At 44.6% G+C, this 11,898-nt stretch overlaps 1 protein-coding gene across 1 annotated transcript in view; it reads left to right on the forward strand.

The window, feature by feature from the left end:
- Positions 1 to 11,505, forward strand: part of ttll7 (tubulin tyrosine ligase-like family, member 7) — a gene marked incomplete at both ends in the record, with an annotated part of 63,219 nt that extends 51,714 nt beyond the window's left edge. Inside the window, 4 exons of the mRNA XM_079266558.1 lie at positions 528 to 608; positions 2,423 to 2,583; positions 5,094 to 5,267; positions 11,385 to 11,505. Of these exons, the coding sequence (XP_079122684.1) occupies positions 528 to 608; positions 2,423 to 2,583; positions 5,094 to 5,267; positions 11,385 to 11,505 (537 nt within the window). The remainder of the gene's footprint in view (positions 1 to 527; positions 609 to 2,422; positions 2,584 to 5,093; positions 5,268 to 11,384) is intronic.
- Positions 11,506 to 11,898: the final 393 nt, after the last annotated feature.

Raw genomic sequence — 11,898 nt, forward strand, 5'->3', positions numbered from 1 at the left:
GGAGTCAGATCTGAATGGCTTATTTAATCCCATGTTTTCTGTCCTAGTCAGTCCACAAAAAAATTGAATATTGTCTTATTTCACAGTTTGTGGGTTGGTAGGCACTCCAGATAACCAAATGTATGCGCACAAGCACTAAAAACGTGTTGATATAATACCGGCCCTTTAAATACTAAAATACTAATATTGAATTTCGCTCTAAATTGGAAGGTGTCTTTCTTGCCAAATATGTTGATTTTTATTGTCGTTGTTGGCAGTAATTTAATTCCACTGCACAATGACCGCCCTGTAAGAACCCCGGGTTGTGACGGAGGACTGCTGAGAAGCAGCAGATGTAATAAAATGTCAGCGAAGTAGAACCTTCAGTGTTTGTTTTTGTTCAAAATGATACCTTTAAAATACTATCAGGGCGTTTTTAAATGTGTTGCCTGGTTCTACTTCTTAAGGACGTCTGAACTAACACACGTTTTGTTCACGTTCAAAAGATATTTCTTCTACTTTTTTAACCCCTGACTTTTCTTCCAAAGATCCTGGACAACTGGAAATACCATAAATCAAAAGTGGCCTCCTATTGGTTAGTGAAGCTGGACTCTACCAAACAACGAAAGGTGAGTCTTATGCTGGAATCAGATCACAGATATCTGAGCCAATTCACGTCTGACTTGTCCCTCCAGATTTTTACATTCTGAATTGCTTCAAGATACATATAGGGCAACTTGATTATTTTAAACCTGTTATTACAATATTTGATAGAATTTGGATAAGAGGTCACTGCTTCCTGAGCGGACTAGATCATAACGCCAACGACAGACAATGCAACAAAGAAGAGAAGTTGAGAGTTGTAGCCTATTGGCTTGAAGGAAAGGCTGGTGGAAATGTGGCCTTAAACTGCAGAGATTAACATGTTCCCACCCATCCAGAAAGAAAAGGAAGATCTGGTACGTGTGTTTGAGAAAGACAAAGGGCTCACCTGTGAGTGAGAGAACTTGAGTAGCTTCGGCTAGTTATTCATACTCAATGAACTTATAACAGTTAAAAACAGCTAGATTCAGAGATTATTGTCAGAGATAATGGTTCATTTTCAGATATATCTTGAAGTCTTAAAAATGGGCCAGATTTATCTTTTGACACCTGTACAAGTTTCCTGCCTGCACCCTTGCACCCCAGCCCACACTGTCACCCTGTCTACAATGGACGTTGTTAAAATCGGTGAATATGACAAAATGTCACCGCTACCTATTCCTTTGAATCCTTTTGAAAAACTTTTAAAGGCCAAAAATAATCCCCAAATAAAGCTTCAGGGGGAAAAAGAAGAAAAAAAGCCACGCATGAAGATCATTATCATGTCAGACGGTGAGAGGTAGAGACACCAAATATGATGTAAACAAAACAGAAGAGGGGATAAGACCGGAAATGCCATCCGGTAGGCGTGTCAGTAATGATGTGATCTCTCAGCCGCTGCTTTCTGCACAACTGGCTGTGTTGTGGGCTGTGGCGGTGCGAGCCGATGTTTTATTTGCAGTGGAGCAGCCTAATGAGCAGCAGGCAGAGGTCAGGAATGTAGCGCCCACCGCTCTGCCATCTGATTACCATACCAAAACATATCTGTGTGTGTGTGTGTGTGTGTGTGTTTACTCATCTATCAGTTTGTCGGCGTGTGTATGCGTGTGTCCCGCTCGCCTCATATTGGAAATCTTCCCTCTTCGCATCACACGCACACACAGTCGAGACGGGAACGTCAGTAATGAGGAGCGAGGAATCAAAGTAGAAGAGCCACAGTGCTGCACTCTGAGCGGGGTGAAAAGAGAAAGAATAGGGGAGGAAGAGAAGGCAGTGAGGTGGGAAGGGATGGGAATACGAAGAGGGGAAGATGGAAGGCTGGTGCAGGTGCCCTCAGACCGCCTGGGAACTTCTGACACCTTCTCTCCAAGACTGACGTCGGTGCAGCAATTAGTCCTCTCCCCTGCTCTCCACTGTCTGCCCCAGCAGTTTTTTCCATATTCCTTCTACCACAGCCACACACACACACACTACACACTACACACAGGCTTCATGCATGTGCATGCTTTACCGTGAATGCAGAGATAAACCTGCTGAAATCCTCATTACCTGTGTTTCATGTTTGATTAAATTAGTTTTCTGGATGTGTTGGTGCATTTACAATGTGTGTTGCTGTTCTCCAGTGTGTGCATGCATCCGTCTGTGTATTCATTAAAGCGAGCTTGCTCTCTGTTACTGAGTGAATGCATTAGCCTCTGTGATTGCTAATTTTAAGGTACGGTGAAAAAAAGAGAAAGAAATCTTACAGTTGGAACAAATGCCAACTCACGCATAATCAATTAGAAATGCTGTCACCTTTTGTCTTGCAAGAGTAATTTCCTTCTCCCCCCCCCATCGCCCTCTCACTTTCTCTGTCACTCAGGTGTTGGACATTGTTCGTACAAATGTACGCTCGGTGCTGCAGCGGATCTGGAGGGAGCCGGATGTAGAAAGTCTCCACCTCTACCGGCTCTTTAATCGGGTCTTCAACCGGCTGCTCTGGAGTCACGGCCAGGGCCTGTGGAACTGCTTCTCCAACACCGGGTAGGCCAGTCTTTGCAAGGTTGTGAGTTGGGTTTTAGATGACGATGGAATGGCCGGGATATGCTTGAAACTAGTCCGTAAGTGTTCGACCACCTCACAAGGGCGAAGAAGCCTGCCATCATAGAATAAGTACATGCAAGAAATCTGAATATTTTGATTGTAATTGGTGACTTAAACCAAGACCAACTAACCAAGACAAAAAAAATCAAATCAAAAGAGATGTTGAAAATTTGCCCAGAGCATCACAAAGAACACCCTTGAATGAACAGAGATGTTCATGGGCACTAATTATTCTGCGCCACACAAACAAGCGATCACACTGCAGGCCAATTATCACTCTATTCATTGCTTAACGGCACTCCATACTTATCTCCATAACTAGAAGTTCACGCTCTTCGCAATCCCCCCATGTCCTTAAGCCCAGTGTTCGTCAACAGATATCGTTTTTAGTGACAGTTTCAGAGACAATTTGCCATTTTTATTCAGTATGACGAGGGAAGCGACTGCAGCTGAATGGCAGAGAATGAGTGACAGACCGACCAGACCCCGCTGCACTTTCCTGAAAGCTCTTGGGGATGAAAGAAACATGTTCCTCTGGGAGGCTGGGTGCAAATTAAGGTCACATATCTGGGCTGGTAATCAGGGCTTTTTCACAGGTGAGAGCAAGGAAAGGAGAGGGGAGGAATGGAAGCAAGAAGGAGGTGAATGAAATAAATTTTATTTATTGATTTCTCCTACTCTTTTTGATGGCGACACTAAGTGGCTTCCTACAAGATGAGTCACTGCAGAGACTTGCCAACTTGATCGTGTTCCTATAAAAACCCCAAAACAGCAGACACGCACACACACATAGGCAAGGCAAGGCAAGTTTATTTGTATAGCACATTTCAACAACAAGGTAATTCAAAGTGCTTCACATAAAACCATTAAAAGCATCAAAGCATAAGGCAAAAGAAAAGGAGATTTAAAAACAATTAAAAAACAGTGTAAGAAATAAAATGCAGTAGTAAAATGCAGAAATGCAGGAAATTGATTAATATATTAATTGAATGTGGTTCAATTAAAGGCCGCAGCAAACAGAAAAGTCTTCAATCTTGATTTAAATGAGCTGAGGGTCTCAGCAGACCTGCAGCTTTCTGGGACTTTGTTCCAGATATGTGGAGCAGAAAAACTGAACGCTGCTGTACATACACAACCACAGAACCAATGTTTGTGGTTCACATTGGCTTTCTTAAACACACATTTCCCTCAAAGACAAGAATGGTTTCCATACAATTTCACACGCATTAGCACTCCCAAACAAGTCCACACATGCAGCAAAACACACACACAGACACACAGACAGACACACACACACAGACACACAGACAGACACACACACACAGACACACAGACAGACAGACAGACCCCTCACATTCAGACAGCTGCTGCGCCGGTAGCTTTTCATCTCGTCTGTGATGGAGGTGTGACCTTCTTGCATCTCCTCCTCTCCATATTCTTTACAGTTCAGTTGCTCAGTGGCCGTGCTTCCCTCGACACAGAGGACTCAGAGGGTGTAACTGAAGTCTCTGCCCACAGCTCTCCCTTTTATTCGTAATTGAGGGAGAGTGAGGAAGGCAGTGAGCGGGTGATAGAGATGAAGGGGATGATAAGCAGAAGGCAAGAAGGGTGGGGGGGACCTGGCAACAGAGAAAAAGGGAGGGGATTGATTGAAAATAAGACATCGTAGGAAAAAACAAACCAGGAGAGAAAGGGTTGGGTGGAGGGGTAGATGACTGGGAGGATTAGCCTAGCCTAGCCTCAGCTACCCCCATGCAGCTTTTGTCTGACTACAGCCTGTCTGGCTGATCCAGCTAGAATGCTAGCCTACCGTCTGGCCCCTCCCTTCAACAGGCCACGGCCCAAACATGGATAAACCCAACAGGGGGGCTCGATGCCATGCTGCGACAGAGAAGCGGGTGCACCTCGAAAAGCACGCGCCAAATCCCCCCGCGTCTCCTGTTTGATATTGTATCTCAGGGACTTAACAACAATCAAACGGCCTCGCAGCTATTGTGGGCGATGAATTCAACAGGCTTTGTAAACGACTGAGAGAAAGAGAATGAAAAAACTCAGTTTTGAACCCTTTCAGAGGAAGCACCCCCCACCTCCTCAGGAGTGAAAGGGGGTAGACATCAAACGCACCCCCCTGGGTTGTGTGTCTCAGTTCTCTCACAGTCAGGGGTATGTCCGGGGTTGTAAAGGGGGTTAACTGTACTCTGATCTGTTTCATCCTTCCTCCCTGTGTGTCTGCCTGCAAGTGTTCATGCAAATGTATATGCACACATGTACAGTAAAGGCCAAACAGTATGAAGAACATATAACCATATGAATGAGTGTGACTTAATCTGTGTGCCTGCACGATGCATACACATGCACTGTATACTGCATACTGATGAATACATGGTGATGATTATCTTTGCTGACTTTATTTGAGTGTGTGTGTGCGTGCCCTCTTGTTTGCGCTCCAGTTCATCGTGGGAGACCATCTTCAGTAAGAGCAGCGAGGTGGTGTCCCCTCAGGAGCTGCTGTGCTGCCGCCGGCTGGTCCAGCTGTGCCGAGACTGCCTGTTGGTCGTCTACAAGTTTGTCTCAGAGTCTCGTGGCTCTTTGACCGGACTCAGCCCAGAGTGGGACGACACCAGGTGAGAAGGAAACCCAACCCTTCAATGACTTCCCCCTGAGGTCTTTATTTGTGAAAGATTCTTAAAGCTTTACTGCTGTAATAGATAGTTTATTATACAATAGGGTGGCTGCATGAGATGGGATTCAAGACTCTACTGGTAGGTCCCGGGTTAAAGCTGTTCTTAGTGTTCTCAGGGTTCATCTAAACCCATAAATACATTATTTTCTTATATTGTCCTAGTTTACAGATTAAACTAGTGGGTCTAAGGTCATAACGGGTAAAAAACACTAAAAGAACACAACACACTACATATCAGGGGAAGGACATTTAGCGCACCAGGATGTTGGACCTGCGTTAAGATTAACAGGAGACATCCTTAGTGATGGGAATATTTATTTAGGTTGATATTCAGGTCCAGATATAGAAACTGGTTACACACGAGTTTGTGAAAGCAGATGCCTAGCTATTAACTTTGTTAAAAGTACCTTTAGAAAGTTCTGGAAAATAAATAAATGAACACACTTTGACACAAGGAGTCTTTGATTTGAAAATCTCAACAGCAATGATCTTTATACCTCTCTTAGGGAACATTTCCTCCTCCACGGAGACTTGGAGCCATCATCTTTCTCAAATAACCCCGATTAAACAAACAAAACAAAAAAATCAGCCTCATTCTATTTTTAAGGTTGATCCCCGCAGGAGACAGCAGCTCAGGTTTGGAGTGAGGGAACTTTTAAAGCACATATGCTTTGGGCTGACAGACAGTGAGGGAGGGGGCTGGAGAGAGGGAGTGTGCTGTTAACAGGAAATAATGGCCCACAGATTAGCGCTCAGGTTAGCCCGGGGCCCCCCGAGGCCTGCTTAATTCAATTAGAGCCCAGATGAGCCTGTGCAGCAAATGACCTTACGAGAGAAGGAGCGAGAGAGAGAGCTCTATTTTTTTCCTGGGGCCTCGTTTTACATGATTCATAACTCTTGCGCATATTTTAACAGGCTATCACTTTGTGCCTCCAGTATAAAAACCTCTGCTGTTAAAAGAAAAAAAGCGTGTGGGGTTTGTGTACAGTGGTTAGCCACTTATGTCTTGACTAATCTGACATTGTTGCTATTGATTGTTTTATTGTTTTTAGCATATTTATTTTGAGGGTGGATTAAGGAATATAAATTAGTGGACTATGAAGATTTTAAGATAAGACTGTAATTGGATTTAATAAGTCAAGCATTCACAAAATGACACATTGGTGTGCCCATATGTATGTAGGTGTCCTTGAGAGTCCATGTAAGCATGCATTGGTCTGTCTCTCCTTATTTCTTCTGTCTATACATGTCTGTGTAAAAAAGCTTACCATTTGCTGCTGGACCAGCCTCTACCCATGGCTCCACCCCTGCTGCTGTCGCTGCCGCTTCCTCTTCCTCTTCCTCCGCCTCTTCGCCCCTCGACGCAGGTCTTTGCTTGGTTTAGTTCTGCTAAACCCCCCCCCCCCTCCCCCCACCATCTACCAGCACCGTCCCCGTTCCCTGCTGCTCTCCACCACCTCGCCGCTGTAACAAAGGCCCCACCTGCCCGATGATGGCTGTTTTAGCTGCACAACCAACAGTCTAGCATGGTCTCCTCTCCTTTCACTCGACAATATTTGGATTGACTTGAGAATCGGATACGTTTCATATGATCTGATGCCCAAAAATAAAAGACAATATATCTGAAAGGAAGGAGGAGATAGGAGAAGAAAGCATATTTGGACTGTTGAGAGCACTGTTTGTCCGCGCCGCAACCATTCGGCCAGCTTGCTGTACATCACCAGCCAATCATCCTGCTGCCACATGCTTAGCTATACCTTTCACTTGACACGTTTATCAAGAGCATCTCACACTGAGTGCATTTTTAGTACGAGTGGCCTCGGTGGGAGCCGAGCGTCTCACCTGCACCGCATCAGTGCCGTGATCAGCCCAAGCACCGCTCTTTTTCTTGTCACAACAAGACAGAAAATGGCTCGGCTTGCATCGTGCGGCTTGCAGTTTCACAACACACATGGGTTCACATCTCTCCATCAGGCATGCCACTTCAGACAGAAGAGAAGCAATTAGGATTATTTTCTCATTGATGCATACGCTTTCTATGAGAGGGTAAACTGTGTGTGTGCGCGTGTTCATGCACATGTCATGTGATTGTTACGGAGTGATTTTCGGTCCCTCTTTTTATGTTTTACACTGAAACTAACTTCGAGCTGTGTCCACATCCATTGATTAAAATAAATCTTTGCATCAGTAGTTTTACTTATATTTTATGAGACGCTTTGAGCTGTTGTTAGTAAGTTAAACAGATCATAATTCCATCTCTGATATTCATTTTATATTTCATTTTATATCTCCTTCAAACAACTGTATTTATTAAAGTTTCTAGCCAAGAACTACATTTTACAAGAACACATCATGATTGCATTGTAATTGACCTCGTCTCAATACCAGTTTTACTGAGTAGAGCGTGAACATCAGTGCAGCCGCCATTAAAGTTAGCTGTTAGCTCTTTTATAAGCCTGTGCTAGGGAGAGACTTATTTTGGACTTGCAGTTGAACTTCAGGTCTTCTTCACTCACCGAAAACATGTTGGCCGTGGCCGGTTGCTGTGTATCTTGCGGCAGCCGCGCGCAAGTGTAAATATGATCGGCAACAAATTTGAAATATGAAACTGACCGGCCAGCCAGCGGTCATGTGAACCGGTCGTTCAGCTGAACAGAGTCTGGTTTCGATCTGCAACTAATCAATCAGTGCATCTCTAATTCTATTAGAAACAATACTCTCACGCCCATATGCACTGTGCATGGAAAGAGGATTGTGCATTTCCTCTCACATTGGAATGTAATGTTAACTTGCAAATAAATAATTTAATAATAAAACAATAATTCGGTTTATTTTATCACAACTCCACTGAACTAAACTGAATGGAGAAATTGTGGGTCAAGAAATGATTCCCATCAGATGACCAGCTACTGACCAGCCATAGTTCATACCACAGCCATTAATGACACCTGGTTACTATGTATGACATCTCTCAAAGACTCAAGCGGACAGATATTTTACGGGTTCCAGTTCAATATGTAATCGTACACAAAAAAATACTTTTCTAGAAGAACAGTAGAAGAACCTCCACATTCTAACCTCCACACATTAGAATCAAACACCATACAGTCAGGCAACTTCGCACGAACAAACTCAATATCCACTTCGTCTCTTGTGCATGCACACGCACATCCATGACATACACTTACAGAGCTCTCAGCAGGCTTTGGCACACGTCAAAGTAGGTCTGTAGGCTGGGGTCTTTGGGGTCTCCATTGTTGACCACACCTGCCCGCTCTTGTTCAAGCCTCCTTCCTCTGTCGAGTGCCCTGATCAGGTATGTCAACAGCCCCATTGGTCTCAGCAAAGTCCTTCAGTCTGTGTGGGCAGATGAGAGGAAGTAGCCAAATAGCTCCACTAATGACTTTCTTGTTAAGCACGAAATTACTGTCACTACCCAAAGACAATTTAACCGTAATGACAAAAGTTTCAGATTCTATTAACTTTCATCTGTCTGAAAAGTGTGGCAGTAATTCGGGTTAATTGGGGTGTTGAACTGAATGTGGGCTGCAGATAACCTTCAAGGCTCTTTGTACCTCTTGGTTTATGATTGCGTCAGCTATCGCGGCAGTCTTTCCCTCCATCCTTAGTCGTGGCATTTTGTTTTTCTCTGGCTTCTCTTAATTCGCTGTGGCAGTTGCATCTCGATGGAGGACTAAAGAGTAGCGTGGAAGGCCCGTCAGGAGGAACAGCGGCAGATTGTAGCTCTGCATGTCAGGAGCGGCGCAGGAGAGTATCTTTCCGTCTCTCTGTCAACTGATGGATTGAAGCGAAGCACAAGTGCATGAACAAGCCTCCCCCTGGCTTTCAAGCATGCACGTTGTTAAGACCTTCTTCATGATCAAAAGGAGGACGAACCTGGAAGATACCGAATGTGAATCCAATTAAATATAGCCTGCAGAGACAGCGGCCGCTTGGACGTGAGAAGCCCTCCTACCCCACCCCTTACCACTACCAGCACCGTGATGCTGTCTATAAGCAGAATATTCTCAAAGTGAATACCAGAGGGTCTCTGAAGAACACACACTCGGGCCCCCAATGGATGTTCAATATTTGATTGTCTTTCTTTTCTTTTTCTTTTTTTACTGTCATTTCCATGCCTGGGCTCGGGGTTTTCAGCCAAAGACCACCTCCCCCCCCTCCCCAATCCATGAACAGAATCCCAATGGAGGAATACAGGGAATCACATAGGCAGGCGATGGAATAAGGTGCCGAGCAGGGGGAAGAGAAACATAACAAATGTAGAAAGAAAACAAGGGTGACGCAAAATCATGGTATGGAATCACTAAATGTCCCCTTGAGGACTGCACTTAGAAGTAAATATGAAAAGGCTTAAAGCAAAACACATCCTGCCCACCTGTTCTCTTGGGTTTGAGTGGAGGAGTTTAAGAAGTGCCGGACTGAGCCCTTGTTCACCAAGTCCAGTCAGAGAGAAGAGGACGTGCTGGAGGGATACCCACGGCCCACTTGAAGCTGCTTCAAGGACACTCTCGTTGGACTAAATGAAGTTAATTTGGATCTGTTCTAACTCTCCTGAGTCTACTGTGTTGAAGCGGGCGCCCTCAGCGACATTGTGCTTTCTTTTTTTCTCTCTTTCCGGTCGACTTTAAAAGAAACTGCTCGGCTAATTTGTCCAACAGCTATTTCACAAGGAGAAAGAGAGAGAGAGAGCGAGCTGTCAGAAGGAAAAAGTATGCTATCTCTGCACCAGCTTAAAGGAAGATAATATCATTTCTTCACTCTGTGATCCTCCGCCCCACTGGCTCCCTTTTGATTAGATTGTCACATCTTAAACACTTCCACGGGGACTATTTCTTTTGCCCATTGTTCTCGTTCAACTAAACGATTATCAGATGTATTTTTTGATGCGCTGAAGATCCTTGCTGCGGAAGTGGCAAAAAAGGTCACATCATGTATAACGTCACAATATGACAAGTACTGCAAAAGCCCATACACGTAAGTCATTCTTCCAACTGATCAGTCTGGAAGAATTCAAACTTCCCCTGTCTCATGTCTTCTGAACAGCACCCCAAACATTTGCATAACCTTCAGTTAACTTTGCCCACGAGTTGATCATCTCATCTGACATTGCTCTGACAACCATATCTGACTCATTTCCAGTAGCTAAAGGAAGATGGGAGCAGGGTTGAGCCCCTCCTTACTCTCTCTCAACCTGACGCTGGTCTCATTCTCAGGTACTGGAACGCTGTTAGCAGGAGCTGCCTCACTGCTCTGTCTCGGTGGAAGGTGTCATAGAAAAGTCTTAGAAAGGTACTGACGCCTATGCCTCGGAATGATAGGTGAGGATTTTCTGTTCATGATACCAAAAATTTAAGAAAAAGGTCAAAGTTGAAAAATGCAGTTGTCCTGAAAGCATCTGCTTCTGTCAGTATGAGGTCAATCATTTATTTGTATACGCGTACATAAACAGAACGCCAACTGAGAGTTTACATTTGGTACATTACATGAAATTACAGCTGGAAAATTAATCGTCAACTCTTTTGATAATTGACTCATCAAAATAGTTGACATTAATCCCTGATAATAAAGCCAAACAATTGCTGTTGACACATTTTAAATATGAGAATGTGATGCTTTTCTTTGCCATCCATGAAAGTAAAATGAATATATTTGGGTTTTGGACTGTTGGTCAGACAAAACAGGACATCTCGTCCCCTTTGGTGTGTTGGGAATTATAACCATCATTTTGAATTATTTTCTGGCATTTTATAGACAAACTGCTCAGTTGATTAACTCATATGGATCTCACAATCTTTTTTTCTCGTTTTCAAGGGGAGGGTGATGTCAGGATATCTTGAAATCACCAAGCTATTATTAGAGTTGAAATGGAGACGGCCGTAAAATGGTAGAATGGTAGAAATATATGAAGAGTGTGGTCTCAGTGCCGAGCACTGACGCGCCCTAACCTCTAAATTGTGACCTATGCATATCTAATCCTCTCATTATGTTCATCCTTTCCCTTAATCCCTCCGTCCCTCGCTCGTGTCCGTCTGTCCAGGTATCTGCTGCCAGTGACCTCCCAGTTCATCATGAAGTGGCCTTCGTCCAGCTTTGGCCGCCTCTCTTCGACAGTGCCGCGGTCACGCAGCCTTTTCGCCGCCAGGATGGGCCACTTCTGAGGTCACCGCGGCAGCCCTGGCTCCCTACACCTTTTGACCTCAACCAACCTCCCCCCCCCCCCCGACTCTCACCCAGCCAAACTCCGATCTCAGCAAGTCCGGCACAGATCTGAAGTCGAGGCAGCTCTGGAAACCGGCCGGAGCCTCAACCTGAGCCAATTCCCCCTTGTGGCAGACCAACAAAGAAGGGCCAGATGATTATGGATCACTAAAGGGCCTCGTTCAATTTAGACCAGTCTGGACCGGCCTAGACCAGCAGACCACCGGTACCCTCAAGCCCCACTTTAAGCCCCATGTAACACCAGACAATGGGTTTACCCCTCTTTTCTCATTGTAATTGCTGTATTATACTGTACAGTTACAAGTCATGGTACTGTAAAAGGAAAAAAGAAC

The sequence above is a fragment of the Melanostigma gelatinosum genome (assembly GCF_949748355.1).
Source record: "Melanostigma gelatinosum genome assembly, chromosome: 4".
NCBI lineage: Eukaryota > Metazoa > Chordata > Actinopteri > Perciformes > Zoarcidae > Melanostigma > Melanostigma gelatinosum.